General features: G+C 41.3%; 1 protein-coding gene across 6 annotated transcripts in view; it reads right to left on the bottom strand.

Moving 5' to 3' along the window:
* Positions 1-2,744: 2,744 nt before the first annotated feature.
* The window catches only part of SRPX (sushi repeat containing protein X-linked), a 51,770-nt gene continuing 34,436 nt past the window's right edge, over positions 2,745-20,078 (bottom strand). For all 6 annotated transcript variants that reach the window (XM_068916830.1, XM_068916807.1, XM_068916816.1 and 3 more), the window contains 8 exons: positions 19,877-20,068; positions 19,045-19,221; positions 11,988-12,114; positions 9,835-9,956; positions 9,000-9,179; positions 7,204-7,337; positions 5,716-5,837; positions 2,745-3,291 (listed from right to left, as the gene is read on the bottom strand). In XM_068916830.1, coding sequence (XP_068772931.1) covers positions 3,111-3,291; positions 5,716-5,837; positions 7,204-7,337; positions 9,000-9,179; positions 9,835-9,956; positions 11,988-12,114; positions 19,045-19,221; positions 19,877-20,068 — 1,235 coding nt within the window. In that variant the 3' untranslated portion in view covers positions 2,745-3,110. The remainder of the gene's footprint in view (positions 3,292-5,715; positions 5,838-7,203; positions 7,338-8,999; positions 9,180-9,834; positions 9,957-11,987; positions 12,115-19,044; positions 19,222-19,876; positions 20,069-20,078) is intronic.

The following is a 20,078-nucleotide window of genomic DNA, read 5'->3' as shown; positions in this document are numbered from 1 at the left end:
AGAACAGCTTTTTGCTAATCAGAAGGCGTTAATAGATATTCTGTCTAGAACTATAACTGGTAATCAACTCACTCATGCGCTTTCATCCACTTATTTCAATTTCCTTTAACAGCCTAGTGATTGTAATCATTTTCTTGACTGTAGTACTCTTAAAGCCCCATGCCTGTTCACTCAGTCATGAAAAATGGCTATGCGTTGATTCTGTACCTAATTCAAAATGGAACTGCAGCACATTATAATTGGAATAATACAGTAGAAAAGTCAGACCCATTAAGTTTTTATCTTTTCTCAAAAATCATTGGAAAGCCATTGATGTACTTTTTGCTTACTAGTAAAGGGGAAAAACTGTCCAGTTGTGCATTCATGCTGTGCGCACACATACCAAAGTGCTTGAGCCAGAAAACTGTGGCCATAGCAGTCCTTGTGTGGATGTGTTCTCATGCTGTCTGCTCTGGGCGCCACGCTTCAGGCCGGAAGCGATTTGGTATGCCAGCCATTTCAAGTTCCTTTTAGTTGTATGGAGTTGGCATTTTTTCTTTTTCAGCTTTCAGGAAAGCAGTGAGGTACCAGCACTTAGAGACCTGTCCTCTTTCCTTTCCTTACAGTAGGTAGCTGTGTTGTCTGAGAAGGAAGTAGCACCTAGAAAATGTTTTGTTTCTATGGGTTTCAAGCTCAAAGCACACTGAGATGCACAGGCCATAAGTGTCTCTTGCTGTTAGCTCAGTCCCAGAACTAAGGGCTGTAAATGCTGGGGCTCCGCTTGAGCTACGAATCCAGTTTCACTGGAACAAAGGCAGTGGCTGCTGTGGCCTCGGTGGAACCTTGATGGTGCCTTGCTGTGGCCTGGACCTTGGCCTTCTCCCTTGCAACATACTGTTTCTTGCCCTGGAGCCTGTGCTGGAGTGGTTCATGGGGCAAGCCTTCACATTCCCCTCAATCAATCACAAGGGCTACATAGGCAGCAGAGGAAAGGAAACTTAAGAGTACAGGTGTATGCGCCAGCATGCTGTCTGTTACTCGCCTTGCTTCTCTGTAGTGTATCCAGGACTTACCTCTTTTTGGTTCAAGTAGGTCTGGAACAGAAATGCATTCTCTGCTTTTGTTACCAATCCTGTCCTTATGTCTTGTTCCTGCTGGCAACGCTCAGAAAGCTTTGTCGAGGGAAGCCTTCCTTGCCTTCCAGTCACACATCCGTGCAAACCCAGCATCACGAGAGGCTGTAACAGGCTGGTTTTCATGTCATAGTCCTTAGGGTGCAGCTTTTCTCCTTTCTTGCTTTGGCAGCGTTGCCAAGCCCTACACCTTGAATATGCGGCACAGCTGAGCACGCCAAAACCTTTGGGTGGGTGGGTGGGTGGGGAGGATGCATCTTTGCAGCCCACTCAACCATTGTTAGAGTGGCAATGTTTTAAGCCTGGGGACTCCCATGTAGTGTCTGTCTGTGAGAGATGGAGATGGCTTCTCTTGTGGGCCCAGGAAAAGGAGGGGGGAGGCAGCCTCCTTTCCCCCTGCAGTGTTCAGGATGTATCGGAATCTTCTTTGCATATGGCCTCAGCACTGTAGGCAGTCATCACCTGGGCCTCATCATGCTTGGTTGTTTAGTTTTCAACAGTCTCCTAATAACCTCAGAGGCAAAGCAGACCGTACTGTTTAGAAGACCCTCTCCATGCACTTCATTAAGTAGCATTAAGAAATAGCTTGTGTCAGGGCTGATCTTTCTCTCTTCACTTGCAGAAGCAGCCTTTTTAGAAGAGATTTGATAATTTCAGAGGGTGTGAAAGACTGAGCTCTTTGGTAAGGCTCTCATTACCGATGTTGCTAAACTATTCCCCTGCTGACACAAGAGTGTAAAATTCTACTTCAGGGTCAAAGATGAACAAGATTTGGCTGGAAGAAGGGGTGTATTCTGAGTGGTAAGAATGAACAACGCAGCCAGCAGACTATTGCTTTTAAGGTGTATCAAATTGTGCGTCAGATGATTGATTATATACCAGCTTGTAAGCAGGAGTCCCAAGATGTAACCCTCAAATCTTCATTGCTTTTTGGCTTATATTTTTCAGGCAGGATGACTATTATTCAGGCAGGATGCATAGTCTTTGCAATTGATTGACAAGACCGTAGGCGATAATAAAAGAACACTGGTTCCTTTTTTGACTGTTTGCTAACACTCTTAACTAAGCAGTGAACTACTTTGTTAATTTGTAAGTAAGTAAGTGATGACTTGCAAACAAGTATTTTCACAGATCTGGAAATGACAAATCCTTGATGAACTTTCGCTGTGGGGAATCATCGCCACAGCACATCAACAGGCTGGTCTGTCTCCAAGATGAAGAAGGGAAGGAATTCTGTTATGCCAGGTCACTGGACGTGAAAAGCCAGAAGCAGAAGCGTACCAGGTAAAAGCATAGTTTGCTGTCACTCCAGTATGTGGCCCCTACTTACTACTGTCCATCTTGCTCACTGTTCCTCTATCATATTCTTTTTGGCATTGAGTTCCATACTCCTGCCATCAGCTGTTTTCTCCTCACTGCTGCTGAAAACAGATAACTTGTGTTGCCTTCAGCTAATGCTTTGTGTCTGTGATAAACTCTTATTATAGTGGAACTGAAAGACATGGCTGAGTTGCTCTACACTTTAAATCTGAGGCTATTGTCTCTGTTACAGTGGTTTGCGGAGAGAGATTTTGATCCAACTTTTGAATTCCATCGATCAGCTTTATCTCTGAGAGGAATTTTAGACAACTGTCTGTTTGCAAAACAATATTTTATTAATAAAAAGACTTAAAAACAGTCAGAAAGAAACCCCAATTTTACACTGAATGAAAAATCCAAAATAAACTCCTGGAGACATGCCTCAGTTCTTCACTGTCTGTACAAGCAATTCCACTGGGTAATAATTCTACATGCCAATTTCTCTAAAGATGGCTGAAAGTACAAAAAAGCATCATGCATATGTCTATGCAGAGTAGCTACACAACAGGACAGACTTAACAATACACACAAAAAATCTGTACATCAGTGATTTAAAAAAGCCATGCTTTGTGTAGCACCAAGGGGAGAATTATGTGGATTAAAAAATTCACCAAAAAATGAAAGCCCTGCAATTCTGAATTAAGGACATGACTGGCCAATTTCTGCTTGCAGTTTCATTTCTTCTTTCCTCAAGGGAAAATTGTCAATAAGTGCAAAGAGCTCAGCTGGTGTTGCTGGGAAAGGGTAGCGTTCCTTGTCCATTCCATGCTTGTCCATCACCACAATGTTGAAGTTATAATGGGGGATTCGCAACAACAGTCTGCAAAGTAAGGAAATCATTCTGTTAAAGCCCATCGCCTATTGCCTAGGCACTTCAAACAGTAATAGACTGCAGAATCAGCTTGTTGGCTCTAAGCAGAGAAGCTGAGGAATGCAGGGATGGTCAGTGTGTGCTATACAGAGTCCAGCTTGTTCCACCTGGAAGAACAGGGCATCAGCTAGAGATTGGGTATCTGTGTGGACTGCAGACTGCGCCTCTGCATGGAGGATGGGGGAGGCAAGGTAACTGCACTCAGCTCTGTTTTCTTCTGAGTACTGATTGTTGTTATAGCATGTGCATTACCAGTTATGATCACAAGTGCAAAAACACAAGGAAAAAAGTACCACATACATATATTATCTAAAGAGAAAGGTTGTGATGGAACTAAATAGTTATAGGTAGACTATTTCCTTTCTTTGCCTCCTTACAGTATAGCTCCTACAATGGGGAAAAGGAGGATAAAATTACTGGTGCTACAAAACAGAGAAGAGCTGAAGAGTCTGTTCTCATCCCTCCCTAATAACTCCTCTCTCTCCGTTGCTAACTCCACCTTAGAAGCACAAAGCCACCAGTAATCAGGGCGAAGTTGTTTCTTTCTGAGTGGTAAAATGGGTCATTCAAGCTCCTCTGGAAGGTGCAACAGTAACAAAAGTATATGCTTGATGCTCTTTTAATCTTTTGCTTGGAGAAGAAATGAACTGTCAGCTCCCTAGAGCTTCAGTCCATCAGCACTGTGGGCGTGGGGAAGATGTGGGGAATTTAGGTAGGCTGATGGAAGGGTGTCAGGACAGGAAAGCTGACGTGTGGAAAAGGTTCTGTACAAGACTGGCTTTCAGGCACAGGTGAAAAGATCAATGACATGCAAAGCATAAAAATTGACCCCCTTCTGCCATTTGACAGGTTTGAGTACTCTAGGTGTCTTCTTGTTGTGGTGAGTCAATTTGGCTATTGATTTCAAACTAAAATAGTATTTGGCACCAAGTTATGGTGGTGATAGGTGAGATATAGCACAAGAGGAAAGTGGTTTCCTCAGGAAAATGTTTACCCTTTACAAATTTAAATGCTAACTTTGAAAGCATTCTGCGTTTGCCAGAGTTTTAACTAGGCTACCTCTGCTCGTTAGTTTAGTAAGCACTAATTCCGGAAAGCATCTTTAGTTCAAGATGTTTAAGGCTGTGTTTTCAATTCAAGTGCTGTCCAGAACTGGTATGCTAACATACACACTACACTAGCAACAGAGTCTAGCGAAAATGAAACGGAATACTAATTTTCACTGACTGCAGGGCAGCTTATACTAATTCTGAAATGTAGCTCCATTACAGTGGTTCTGCAGAGCAGAGCCACAAGAAAACCACTTAAACTTTAACATGGAATTCTAAAGTTTAAAAAAAAAAAAAAAAAAAAAAAAAAGGTGGTCTTCATGCTTCCACCACCTTTTTTTAGGGAATAAGCGCTTTTGTTTTTTGCAAGCCAAAAAAAAAAAAACCTCTCAGACTTGTCAGCAGACTGAGAAAATGACATAATTTTAATTTGGGACAAGAAACTCCCCACCCTAAGGTATATCACAAAAGATGTTGCCTGAAATGCACCTGGTCTTTTTTCCTAAACAAGTACTACTTCCTCTCGAACCCTTCACTTCTGGCTTGTGTAGTCCTCCTTTCTCTAGAAAGCACTGGCTCTTGAAGTGTCCCTTTCAAGGGAAAACCAACCCCCTGCCAGTCCAGAACCAAGTCAGAACAGTTTAGGCACCTGGGTAAAGCGGCTGAATGTCACAGGCCAGCTGGAGAGGCTGAGATGCCTTCCCCTTTGTAATACTGCCCATATCATTTCCACATGTGGGACTTCACTGCTTCCCCTTATGGCCTGGCCACAGCCACCTGCCCAACTGTAAAGAAGGTGAGCTATTGCTGCTGTATGGGGTTTGGTTGCGCTGGCAGCTGCTTCAAGACTGTCCTTGCAAAGTGACTGTGGACTGTCATGACTGCATCAGACCAAATCCAGCACGAATATAAACGTATTATTTGAAGTGTTTTCAGTGGCAGCACTCAAAACTAAGGAAACGTATCATAGGAGTAGGGAGGTCACCAGAATTCAGGAATCCACTCAGTTTGAGCAAAGACACAAGGGAGACCCAGCACTTGAAAGAGTCAGCTGTTCACTTGCCATTTAAATGTGAAACAAGTCGAAGTTCTTAATATCATGAACACCAAATGCCCATGAATTTGCAGCAGCTTTTGCAAAATTAGCAAGGAGCAAATTAATCATGAAACTGACGCATGAACATCCACCTTCCAGTGTCCAGATATGTATGTTACAGTAAAATATGTATATTCAGATAGATAATAAGAGGAAGGAAATCTAAAGCAATATGTTGAATCATATATGCTAAGCTGCAAACACAACAGTAGGGAAAGCTTACTTTACCTGAGTTGCAGTGCAAGTGATGGGGGCAGCAGCTTTACACCAATTCGTCCTATCTGTGCTGGGAACACACCCACCAATTCAACTACTGTAACATGTCGAAGGTCTAAACCACACTGTGCTGGCTAGAAGGGTTAAAAGAAGAAGGAGATGTGTTAGTTACCAGGGGGAGAACAGTGGCTTGTTTCCAGTGTGCAAGGGGTGTTCATAAAGAGTTCAGTCTCTGTACCTTACTCTGTAAGTTACTGAGACGATTTAAATTGAAATGAGAGCATACTGTAAAAGACCTCTTAAACTCTTATGGAAAAGAAGCCTTATCACTCCCAGGGATGTCAAATAAATGGGTTTTTAGCTACTTCTTTAAAAATAACAATGCACAGAGACCACCTAGGAGAAATACAAACATGTCATTTAATGACTTGAAACGATGCCAGTTTAGTAAGCATTGTGCCAGTAATCTCATTTGGCATTCAAACAAACTGTGAAATGGAAGTCAACTGCAGAAACTTCTCTTTCATGCCAACTTGTTTGATCACTGTAAAGCAGTGGGTAAAGTACTATTGCACTGTATTTAGTTTTATAAACTATTTATTTTTGATCAATGTATTGAATTTTCTTGCCAAGTTAATCTATTGGGGGGGGGGAGAAAAAAAAACCCTCTTATTTTACTTTTAACACAACTGTCACTTAAGCCAGCAGTTAAAACATCATGCTCATATCCCAATGCCTATTAATACTGAATTTTTTTTCCAGTTGTGGGAAAAAAGAAAGAAGGTACAAGCATTTGCCACTATCAAAGTATACGCTGGACTGGCTGCTTTCCCTTAGAACACAGTTAGATGTTTAAGATACATCCCTAAAAGTGTAGCTAGCAAGAACCCAATAAGAGCATAATAATTATAATACATATGTAGGACAATTACAATTCTCAGCAGTTCTCAGTTTTTTTTTTTGAGTAAAATACCACAAAGATATTTCCAACAGTCTGGATGATTTCTGAGCCTCCAGTCCTTTTTCTGCTTGTGCACTAGTAATTTTTGACGTCATTCATGCTTTACATTGCAGTTACAAAGTTTGCAGGTCTGGTTTGCATGAACTGTAACCACTGAAATGATTCATGTGGTTTTGGTTTTGTTTTGTTTTGTTTTTTTCCTCCTAACCAACCCCTTTAGGAGTTTGGTTAAGTTATTAGAGCACAAGTTAATTTTAAATTAATCTTGGGAAGACGGAAGAGGGCCAAAACTGCCTGAGGTTCAGTGACTACTCAGACAGAGGCAGTACGATGCAGAACGGAGCTGAATTAGAGACTGGGGAGATGGTTGAACTCAAACCCATGTAAAAAAGGGTTCTCCAGAACGACTTCAGCCCGAGCCTCTAGTGGCTGCAGTGTAACAACTGACGTTTGCCGATTTATACCAGTAGAGGAGCTTGTCCTCTTGTATTTTTAAAACAAAAACACAAAAAAAAAACCCACCCTGAATTCTGTTTTACCTGCAGCATTCCCAACTGCATCCTGTAGAAGAAGTTGGCTGCAGTAGGAGTTGAAATAATTAGCAGTCTCCGTTTCTCATAAAACTGATCTAGAAGTGCAGCTGCTGTCCTTACGTTCACATTAATATTCATAGCTAGAATTAAAACAAAAGTTATAGAGCAAACTGAAAACAGCTCTATTTCTAAAAGCACAAACAAAAGCAAAAAAATACCAAAAGCACAGGATCAAGAAACTAGTATTACACGATACGGGTGAAATACTGGCCTCATTGAAGTCAAGAATTTCATCTGAAAGGAAGCAGTTTTTTTTTTCTCCCAAAGTATCTCTCTGAACATGACCCAACGCTGAAAACATTTTGTGCGGCAACAGGAGGAGCCATGTGTACAGAGTGACTGAATAAGCGTGTATTCTTCCATTCCGAGAATGGAAGAAAACAAAGCCTGGGAAGGAAGGAAGGCAGATCATCACCACTCTGTGTATTTAGATCCAGCTTCTGTCTCTGTTATGCTAATAAATCGAGTGCTAAGGAGGGGTGTAGGAGTGAATTCTGCAGGGAATAATTGGACCATCACAGCTGAGTTAACTGGGCTTACTAAAAATGAAAAGGACTAACAAAAACTCATATAAAGAACTGAACTAGATGGCTTGTGTTTTTTTCTCTAGAAGTATGAAAATTTGTGAAAAAGTAAATAAACTTTGACTACAGAATCTGAAACAAACATACTTGCGAAGTGAGTGCTAATGAGCTTGGATAAGAAGGAGTACCATTTAATTTGACAATTATCTGAAAAATACAAAGGTGAGGAAGACTCAGCTAGATAGCTGAGTGAAGATTAAGTGACCCTGAGCAAGAATTGGCTCAGGGCTGCACCATATTTAACAGCAGCCTTAAGAATGATCTAAAAGAAGGGGTGGAATTAGCACACTTACGAACTGTAACAGTTGATGCAAAGCTACTTGTGGAAAGCAGAATTAAGCTAACTGTAATGGAGAAGATTGGAAAATGCAGCCCAATTCATGCTGGGGAGATGCAAGATCTGCAACCCATGATCCTGAAACAGGAGGAGGGCAAAAAGAGGGTCAGGAGAAGCATTAAAGAGGTCTGGACTTTTGGGTGGGGGTTCTTTTTCTTGGTTTATTTTTTTAAACAGAGGCACCACGTTGTAAAAGAATTTTTTCTTTTCTCTGTCTTTCAACAGGAAGAAAAAAAGTCTTTCTAGCGTGGATTATCAGAGTGAGGGCATTGTGCTTGGAGATTAGTGGAAGTACTGCTGCTAGGTGTGTTAAAAGCTGGTTCTAAACAAGGAAGTGGAGCTGGAAATGGTACAGTAAATTGGCTTAATATACAGGAGAGGAGCCCCTCACCATTAAACTGAGTTTGAGAGAAGGGAAGGCTGCACAGTACTGGCTATATTTCTAGATCTTAAACTGATCCCTTTGAAAGTTCCCTCCCCAGTACCTTAAAAAAAAAAACAACTGATTGCTGCTATGTTACAGTTACAACATGGAACGACTCCAGAATGTGAAGTTTTGTGTAGAGGTTTGGGCTGAAAAACCACTATCAATCAATCAGTTGTTAGATATTATCGCCATTCAAGGCGAGAGCTGCCAAAGATGGCAAACGCTCCAGACGTAAGTACAAATTGGAAGAGAAGAGAAAGATAAGTTTTATATCTCTAGGGCATTAAAATTTCTAGCTGTGTTCTAACCCCCCAACCCCTTTCCCCAGTTCTCACTTCCATGAGAACCATTGCTCTTGCAGCCCTTTCAGTAAAGTGGTGAAATACTCACTTACGTGCACAGGTTGGCTCCACTCCTGACCACCCCAAATTGTACTGGCATACTCTAGCTGGGCTTCCTTGCAGCTCGTAGCCACCGATGCAGGAAAACTCACATGTAGCACCATAGTTATTTCCATCACCTGAACACTTGATGTAGCCATTATCTGGGACGTTTAATTTCACACAGCGCCTGACTTTAAGCAAGAGGTGAAAAATGAAAGACAAGGCATCAATCACCCTGTTACTAGGGCGGCACAGTCAATGGAATACCAATAAAAATAGGTATTGCTGTCTTTGCTGTCAGCTTTCTTAAATACTTTTTCAAAAAAACATGACAAAAATTGTTTAACTCACATGTAAACTACGGTGATACAGATAGATAGATAGGTGTGTGCATCTGATCATGTAACATCATGGTGACAAGAGGTCATGGAGCAGATCTGAAGCTCAGACCTATAGATTTCAACTCTGGCCCAGAAGGAGCTGGACTTGTCAAAGGGCAGCCTTGCTAGACAGATGTGAGTCACAGCTGAGAAGACTCCTTCAGATACTTCATGGGACAAATGCTAGGAAGAAGCCATCAGGAAGGAAGGGGTGCAGAGCTGGAGACAGGATTGACAGTAAAGCCCTTCTCTGACTTCCAGCCTGCTGGCTGCCCACCCTGCTCCAGGCCTGGCCCCCAGATTCTCAAGCAAGACTGCTCTCTCAGTTTCAGAATCAATGTAAAGTTTATGTACATATACATATGCACGTACATATGCAAATACAGATATGAGCACATTTCTAAACTGTTTACTAAGCCAGATGCAAATCTGCGTCTATATTTATAGTTTAAAACATCATTCTTACCTCTGACTTTAACAAGAAATTTGCAAGTGCCTTTGTTTTCAGCTCTGTCATACACAGTATATTGGATTTTGTGGTCACCTTCTGGAAAATGCGACCCCGGCGGCAGGCCTTTCAAAATCACACTAGAATAGGAGATAAAATGGAACAGATCTATAAATTCACCAGTATTTTCCTGCTGACAACACTGTAAAAGCCTGAGGAGTGAGGGCCTGTGTGTGGCATGCTGAGATTGTCTGGCTGCACTGCGTGACTAAGGACCAAGAGTAAGCAAGGGAAGAAGCTGGGCAGCACAGGTCAGCGTGTTTAAACTTCCTAACAAGCACCCCTCCTGGAGTCTTTACTTGCTGACAAAAGAGAAGCAGAGCCTGCTTTGTTCCTGGAAGACAATTTATCATGTAACCAAGTGTCATGTAATGCCCCAAGGATCTTGAGCTTTCTTTTCCTTATACGAGAAAAAAATTCAGATTGATTATCCCTCATTTTGTATCCTAAATTGTCCACTGTCAAGGCTGCAGTGTAATCCAGAGCTGGGAGAGTACCAGCTGGCTGTTTTAAGAATTCTTCCAGCCTCTTAAAACAAATTTGGCTGTTCTGTACTGCTTGCGCAAATACCACTTGTGACAGTACTATTGTACAAAAAATTAAGTAGAAATTAAGATTTATTTTCGTAGTAGAAGTCTAGCATTCCACAGCAGCAGTTTCACTTGGAGCTTGTTCCTTTCCTCCAAACACGTCAAGAGAATTCAAGTGCTCAACTGATTAGTATTGAAACTGAGTCTTCCATCTAATGAATAAGTTTGCATATTCAATAGACTGCAGGACTCAATGCTTTAAGCGAAAGCACTGTATGTTATTAGACTGTATACAACATCACAATGCAGCAGTATTTTCTAAAAACATACACATGATTTATGGAAAAGCTTCCACAGATTCAACAGTTAGTCTTTTTAGGCCTGGAACAGTTATTGATCTGACAAAGTCTAAATGAGATATTCCCTTTTTTTTCTACCCACCCGCCATTATTTCATCAAAAACGCTCTGGATTTTTTTATTCCGACACTGAGCAGCAGTTATTCAGGTCAAACTTTTTTCTAGCAGACTGGTTTTTTTTTTGCGATACTGTTAATTGCCATAGAATTAACACACTGGACCTAACACAGCAATATTGTTTTTAATTGCATAATGAGTTCCTCATTCTAATATTATTTAAAATGTAACAATAAAAAGGCAACGTACTTATGTCTTTCAACAGCTTTTTTTGTATTCTCATTGTTAAAAGTTGTAAACAACTTTAAGCATACATCTTTAAGCTTTTAACTTAACCAGTCCATCAACATACAAGTAAAAGATTTAACTCGCTCACTGGAAGAAGCGAATTTTCTATACTCTTGTCAGTACAGTAATCTAGATAGACTGATATAAGTCCTGCATGATAAAGATGGGTAGATCAGAGAAAATGATGCCACTAGAAGTGCACCTCGCACTACTGTGGATAAGTTTCCTTTATTGTTAGTAGGACTTTTTACATTACAGATGGAAAATATGACTGTTAAACCATAAAAATTGACAAGAGGATATTGAAGAACGTGTCCTATATCAGATTAAGTTAAGCTAAATCCATTTTTAAAGCTACTTAAGTTTCAAATGAGAAGCATTACTTTAAAGCTAAATGTATAACTCTCTATCACTAATAACCAACACTACTGCAGGAAGAAGCCTAAAGACGAGTACAGGACTGTGACACAATTTGTTGTTTATTTTAAACACTGCCTAAATTGTCTCTGCTGCCTTCTCCAATATAGCATTCTTTTTCATTGCGTTATGCCTACAAGGCAACTTGCCGTAAGAAGACCTGCTCACTATGAGATGGGCATAAAGAAGGCCTGGAAAATCTCACAGCTGCAGTCAAAATGCTCACATCTGTTACCCTTCTGTGTGCCGATTCCTGGACAATTTACCTCTGAGTTGTCAATTTTTTCTCAGTTATACATAAAATTCTTCAGAGGGCACTGACATGTGACAGCAGTTAATAAGCATCTTTAATGAATGAGGGGGAAAAGTGTACCTGGAAACCCTCATCAACAGAATTCACTAAGCAAGGAACCCAGGAATTAAAAAAGACAAAATACAAACATCTAGAGATTTTCACCTACTCTGTCAAAATCCCATCAGCAGTGTCCCTTCCCTCAGGGGTGTCCCAGAACACTCTGGCTGTCAACTTATTGGGCTCTGCGATTTTCTCCTTTACACTCGGGCACTGGATTCTCGGTGGTTCTGTATCTGTTGAAACAAATATCAGAGAAATGGGTACCTATAGATTTGTTACAGCTACTCCTTTTCTTCACAGCTCTCGCGCTGTCAGCATACAGTAGGCCCACCTGTACCTGGCCTCCTAAACACCTGAATCCCTCCCAGGTGCAACATGCATTTCTCTCCTTTTCTGCATGCTTTTGTAAGAAGAGTAAGAGCTGAGAATGATCGATCTCTCTATACAAATACCTAATTAAATGCAGTTATTATAACTTTGCTTACATAGTTCCCAGTTAGAAAGCAATGTTAGCAAATAGGCTGTATTTAGTTTTGGGCTCCAAGGCTAAGACTGCACCCAAGGAGCCTGGGCCTTCTGTTCACCTGCCCTGCCTCTCTTCCTTCACCTGTGCAGTGGTGGTGGTGGTGATTAAGCCCATTTGCAAAGCACACTGAACATAAATCTCTCCTTGCATGTTAATCACTTCTACTAATCACTTCTGCTGTTAACTTTGTTATTTTTCCTCCAGCAATGACAACAAAGAGAAACCAGAAATTTTCTTTTTGGAGAGAGTGGCTACTGTGTTTTTACTGCCTTTGGTAATGAGCTTCTCAAGTAATTCTTACAATGCCTTAAGGGTAATACAGAAAAGAAAAAGCAGACCAGGTGAATGATGAAGCTTGATCAGCTGCCACCAGCACACTGTCACTATTATTCAGGAATATGAGAACAGTGGTAAAGATAAAAGACATTGATAGAGGATAAAGGTGATGCACAGCTGCTCTTCTTCATCCAGTCTCATTACCAGTCCTGCCAGGATAACAGAAATATGTGGGGGAACCACGCCCAAATACCATCACGATCACTCGATACAAAAACTGCCTTTAATAGCTTAGTCTCAGGGGTTTGACTGCCTCTCGGATTATGCCCAAAATGAAGGACTCCTTGTCTAAATCCAAGGAGTCACATGCTAGCTTTAAAAAATAAACAGAGACAGATTACTCTTTACCTGTAAATAGAAGACAGTCCCTAAAATGCTGCTTAAATTTAAAGGGAAGCAGGCACAGAAAACACAATCTGGTTTTATTTGGAAGAAATAGTAATGAGAAAAGGGTTAGGTCTTTAAAAAGCATCAAATATATAAAATACTGTTTCAGACCCTCACATTCTTCAAGCAGCAATATGCAATGTTTTGTACCAGTTTAACTGGCCAAGTATAGCCCTGATACAGCCACTTCAAACTTTTAACGGTATTCTAAGAACTTGGGATCCTCAGAAACTGGCTTCCTTGTGTTTCTTCCATAAGAGCATGTCTTCAACTCTAAGCACAATGGCTTTCTGAGACATTTCCATAGAAAGCTCCTGTCTTAACTCTACACAGAAGGGAGTGGGGGAGGAGGGACTTGCACATAAGTGACATACCGAAGTTACTCACAACAGCAATATTGCAAACAAACAGCCTTTCACAAATGCTTGTTTTTGTGGTTTTTATAAATAAATAAGTAAGCATATCCTCCTACAATACTGGTAGGCTAACTGTTCTTTTGGTTTCTTTGTAGATCCTACTAGAAAGTAAAGCTCTTAGGAGTTCACGCTGCAGCTAGTGGAGCAATCAAAAAAGAACAGCAGAAGCAATCAAAAATGAACAGCAGAATCCTCTAGCTAGCATTTGAAGCATCTTGTACTTTACAAGAACATCCATCACCAACGACGCATAATGCACCTATTTTTTTTTTCCTGTTTCATTTATTTATTTAACTTTTCCACTTTGTGACTTCATTCATTCCTCCCTCATTATCTGCTGTAATATGTGAAAAAGCAGGCTTTTCAAACCTCCACTCCTGCTGCAGGGAACACTTTCTTTCTCTCCTTTCCTCTTCGTGATCCTTACTCACTCCATTATTTTAACAGTACCTTCTCATTACCTGTGGAAACCTGCTCACACTCCAGCCAAAGAGAGCGCTGCTCTTCTCTACAAAATTACATTTCTCTCAATAACCCACTATTGTATTTGAATTAGGGCAAAAACTAAACAAATCTCACCAAATTTACTTCTGTGGCTGGCTAGTTTCCTACAGCTATAGCTCAGCACTTTAGTACTGACAGAACTGTATAAATTAAATAATTAATGACAGAATAAAGGACAAAACAGCATTTAAGAACTCAAATGTTTTAAGCACTTAATTTATCAGCGAAGTCAGAGGACACTGGTTTGTATGAACTAGCATGGGTTTTCACGCCGTAAAGTCAGGCAATGCAGTTACGGTGGGAACCAAATCACCAAGCACCAAGGGGCCAGGCAGCACTTCTAGAAAGACCTAAAAATCCCTGGAAAAGGTATTTCCTTTGGTCCTTTCAGATGCCTTTTAGCATTCAACAAGTACTAAAGGAACCTCATCAGACTAACACCATTTTGAAAAGGGCCAAGAGAACGCAGCTGTCTACCAAAGGGACTCTTTAATTCAGTTGGCCACTAGGACATGTTGAACCAAACAGCTCCAGACCTCGGTTCTTTTTCCTCACAGCCTAGTACAAATTTGCAGCCAAACTGCAGCATATTAGAAGCACCTCGGCCACAGCCTGGAAGAGGGAAGACAGCTCTGAAAAAATAAAATCATTTAAATAAAGAGAAGGTGGCCAGAGAATATCCAAACAACTGATCAAGTGACAAAACTGAAAAACAAAACCCCCCAAATCTTCAGCTCAACATAAGAAGTGAGAGAGGTCCCTGCTTGGAGGATGGAAGACTAGATTGGTTCAAAACCAAACTCCAGCAGAGGAAGCTACAAGACGGCTGGTGGGAGGATTTACCAGAGGGGGAAAGGAAGATCATACAAGCACTGGGGTCTCAGATGCTCTCACTTCACATACATCGCTGGCGAGATTTGAAGCCAGGCCACTCTGCAAGGTGGCCTAACCGTGTATATCTACTCTGTGCTTTTACTACAGCAGCACTGCTGAAAGGCAAATGAAAATGCAAACTGATTTATTTAAGCTATTTAGCAAGGCAATGTATTAAATGGGTGAATCTTGTCTGCTAGGGCAGGAAGACTGAGTTTTAATGAAAATTTTTGAGCTGCTCAGCCATAATTTCCTTGCATTCTTGTAAGTTTTAGCTTTCCTTGGCTACTCAGCAGCAGTAACTGGTACTTTGCTCCACACTTGGAAGTGGCATTGCAGGAATGGCAGTGTTACATCAGGTCAGCAGTAGAATACTAAATTTTAAAGCAGCCTTTTGAACGTTGTGGAGGAAAACGCCAAGTTTTCAAATACCTCGTAGATTTTTTTAAAACACTTCTGGCACTGACCCCGTTAACAACATCAACAACAAAATTTAAAAAGCTTGTTGACTCTCTTTCTCATAGTTTGTTAAAGGTTGAGGTTTATTTGCTTGTGAGCTTGGGATGATGAGGGGGCACACTGGCGAAAAAAGAGAGGGATGGTATTGAATGTTGAATGCCTATTCAAGAATGCAAATGGGGTAGGTAAACAATCTGCTGTTAAATAAAACCCTGTTATTACTGATTGCTGATGACATTAAACAATGGCTGGAAGTTAATTCAAAACATCTCTTTGGTGCCAAAAGCATACAGAGATCAAGAGAATCAACTGACTGGAAATCATAAAAGGGTGACTGAAAAACACTGCTCTGTTCCCTCTGCTGCCTCCACAAGGCACTGCTCTGTATTTTGAAACATCCATTATCAGTGCCTGTACAATTAATGATTCACAGTGCAAAGCCTGTTTCAGGCAGACATAGCTGGAAGCTGTTCGTTAAACTACCTATCAATACAATCTTCCTAGGATGTGACAAAAAGGGTGAGTTAGGGTGGTGACAGCCATTTACCACAACCTCTGTTATATATCAGCTGGGAAATGAAACCTTTTCAGAAGAAAAAACAGTTGAAGTCTTTCAATCTTCTATAGGAAAATACCTATTTCAATCTATGTTACAGTGAATTAAGGATATAATGAAAATATTATTCAAGTGCGTATTGGCATTTTTAGCTAACTGATAACTGATACTGGCTCTACACTGGGTTTTTTAAATCAGTTATTTCAGTGACATGAAGGATGTCCTTCCTCTAATGTCAGGCTGCTTCTTACCACAGAATACTCACAGTCTGTAACGTCTTCCTTAAGTGACTGCTAAAGCACACCTTATTTTCTTGAAAAAATATTAATATTTTTTTCCTCCTTTTAATGAATACCTGGTTTCAGCAATATTTGCTTGATGCATTTCCTACATGGATCGTCAGTATTGCGCTGTGAGCACTGTTTTGTGTGAAAATGCTAAGCAGTGCAAGGGCAGTACCAAAGGGTGGAGGGAAGTCCCATGTTTCTAAGAGGGCTATAAATATAGGTCTCTGGTAATTTTGCCATACTTGATGCTAATAGCTATTGCATCCCCAGGTTACTTCCCTACCTTTTCCCAATATGAACCTTACCTGCCCAAGCCTATGATCACACGTAACATCCCTACTGGGCACAGTGCTACTAATTGCTTATATGTAAAAGTAACAACTTCTTTGCCTCTCTTTATTCATCTTTTTTATTTAATCTTTCTATTTCATCACTCTCCTCACTTTGATTTTACTCCACAGCTGAAAATGAGGAAGAACCTCTGAAGAACCGAGGCTCAGCCAGTTCTCTTCTGGCCAGTGGTAAGTTTTCATAGGCTGCGGTTCACCAACAGCTTTTCTGTATTAGTGAGTTACGGTAAGGGACGCGTATTCAATTGCAAAGTGCATTATACTGTTACAGTCATGCCTGGTAACCAGAAATCCTTATCCTGCCTATCAAGAGGTCAAAAGATAATCTTACTATTAAACATTTTGCCAACTGCATAACTCATGATTTGTATACAAGAACTGTGTATGCACGCAAGGTAGGAAGGGGTCTTCACACTATGTGTTGTTACCAGAACTTAGTAGTCTTACTTTTACTGGGTTACTTGGGACTAGCAATCCAATCCTATGCAGCAACCATCCTGCATTTTTGGAATCAACAAGAAGTTTAAGTGCTATACTAGCCTTTCTTTTTTTGCTTACGACATGTTTGCTTACTCTCTACTCTGCAACACAGCATGATTTGCAACACGCACCCCAACCCTGCAAACAGATGAGGTTCTAGAAGTGCCAAGAAACACAGAGGGACAACAATTTATCATTTCCAAACTGAAAAACGGTTTGTTTTTCTTCCTCCGCCTACGCTACTGAGAAAGATATGGTTTGTATTTGTAAATAAAAACAAGATACCCCACAAACAGTCAGGACCTAAGCAGCAGGAGCATTTACACATTTGCACAACAGTGAGTAACAGGAACACAAAATAAAAAACTTTATGAACGTAAATCCACAATAGAGAGACTCCAAAGCTATTTGCTAACCTAGACTGAGCCACAGGCATTTTGATGCAGACCAAATTATCATACACAAAAAACACTGAGTAGACAAATATTCTGCCACCCACAAATTTAAATTACTGGTAGCCAATTCAGATGGCTAAAGAATACTTTTCTTTGTGGATGGCTGCTGAGACTTCCCAGAAACAAGGGCGGCGGCCGAATCTTCATTATCTGCTGAAATCTCATTAGTATGAAGAAAAGATAAATCTCAATATTTGCTAATCTCCCTCCTGATTTATGGATATAAAAAATTATGCCAGTGGAGATTACCAGGAAACTGCTGAGTACATATTGCAGACTACTGCAGTAATGTGAACTGGGCTGAAATTTAGCTTTCTGTAACCATGTTGGTGACTAGAACCCATGTGTATTCCCTGAATATACTTGGAGACCATTATGCCAAGAAACAAAGACGCCAGACAAAGTGTTTAGCTTCAAACCTGTTTTATCATTAAATTGAGTGGAGCATAGTCTCCAGCACAGACAACGGGCTAGAAAAGCAGCCCAGTAATTACAAACTATAATAGAGTTACCCATGAGACCAGCAGTGGCTATTACAAGCGATGTAAAATACTGATCATTTACACCAGCCTCGTCTTTATTAACCTAGTATTGCTTGGAGCTGATGGCATAAACGCTAGAAAGACAGTTACTTGGGACTCGAAGTACCGAGGGACAGAGCTCTCCCTGTAGCCCTGTGACCACGGCCCCCCCTCCCTGCAGGTGGCAACCCAGTCTTGCAACTGCAGCCTAGTTCTGCGTGGCAACAGGATACAAGGCACACGACCAAAGCACTAGAGAGCAAGCATATCTCTGCTTGATACGTAAACGACTACGACTCAACCATCCTGCCCCAGAAATAAGGAAGCAGCCCAGAGCCCTTTGAGCTCTGCTGCACGGCAGCGGGCTGCACAGCAGGATCTCCCCTTGACCTGGGACGCCTCTCAAGGTTACTCCTGGAGGTCGAGAGATCCCTTACCTGCCACAGCTTTGGGTAAGTGACAAAAGGGGAGGGAAACATAGCTAAATCTTCCCCTCGGGTAAACAAATTCAAGTAAATGTGCACATCACCCTTAGTTATAAACCACCGACCAAGTCTGAGACTACCACCAGACCCAGCTGCACCCAGATTCCCCCGAGGGGAGTTTGGAAAGCATGGGAGTTTGGTCGGGACCTCGTGACTCAATGGGAGGGTCTCTTTGACCATCTCGTCTCACCCTGCCCTCTATGCAGAAGGTAACAGAGTGAACCCTGCCATCAAACCTTGTTAAGCCATAGTCTTGTTTACTACTGAGCTCCGTTAAACCATTGCCTTATATCAATAAACGATATTGCTGTTTCTACTTTCCGAGTGAAGCGTATCACCCCTCACTCATCTGTGACGAGCCCTTGGCAAACTGCTCTCCGCTTCCCCAGTAGAGACAGCTGTTTTTTTCCCCATGAACTGGCTAAAAGAGCCACAATTCGAATTGATGTGGAGCATCTGGACACCAGCGGATACGGGGAGTCTTTAAGATTTCACCTTCCCAGGGTGCAGACGGATCATGGTACTTACCAACGCAGGAAGCTGGCCGGCCACTCCAGACTTTGTTGTCCATGCACGTCACTATACGGTCGCCTTTCAGCTGGTACCCTGGCGAACAGTAGTATTCACACCTGGAGCCAAAGTAAGCACCATCTAAACACTTGAACCCTCCATTGGTTGGCATGGACAGGGTCGGGCAGCGCTTTTCTGGAACAGACAACAAATATTTCTGGAAACTTGTTATCCCCCTTTAGAGGGATGCTGCACAGAAATAAAGATGCAGCTAGCAATGTTCAGCAGGAGCAAGTGATGCTCCACGTAAGATTTTTCGCACGGTTCTCGTTAGTCATATTTCAAATTTAACTTTACGGACACATTAGCCTAATGTAACATTTATATAAGAAGATGATTTAACTATTCCTTTCTTCTCAGAAAACGTTTTAGCTCAAGAGCCCATTTAGACATCTGAAACAAACTCTGCCAGCTTTCGAAATCCAAGATGGGCAACATTTTAAAGGAAGTATTTAGCTCTGTCACAAAACTATTCCTACGACCCAAAATCTTACTCTCATAAAACGTTCCCTGATCTGTCCTCTGCCAGCAGGGTATTTGTACCACTCCTCTTTATGCTTACCATGCCTTTAAACCACAAGTGCTTCAGTAAGAAGCTAATCTCTATCTCCAAGCATATTATCAATATTTAAAATACAAACAACAATCCAAAAATTGGCATGTTTCTTTTCACCATTGCAACATTTTATCACTCACAGGTTTCAGCTATAGCAAATACCAAGACAAAGAGACTTTATCATCTGTTGAATCTGCAGAACAATTCACATGCACAAAATTAATAGCTACTTACGTTTGCACAACACTTTCCCAGACCAGCGTTTGCTCGACTGACAAATTAGCTGCTGAGGGCCATGCAGTTCGTAGCCTTTTTGACAACGAATGTCACATCTTGTACCCAACACATTCTTATAATATTCCCCTTGAGGTGTCCTGCAGTTTGCATAACCATGTTTCACCTTAATGGGAGAGCACCATGGTGTTTCTAGCACAGA

This window comes from Struthio camelus, chromosome 1 (genome assembly GCF_040807025.1).
Source record: "Struthio camelus isolate bStrCam1 chromosome 1, bStrCam1.hap1, whole genome shotgun sequence".
Lineage (NCBI taxonomy): Eukaryota > Metazoa > Chordata > Aves > Struthioniformes > Struthionidae > Struthio > Struthio camelus.
Note: the sequence above shows the minus strand (reverse complement) of the source record. Positions and strands in the feature narration are given on the sequence as shown.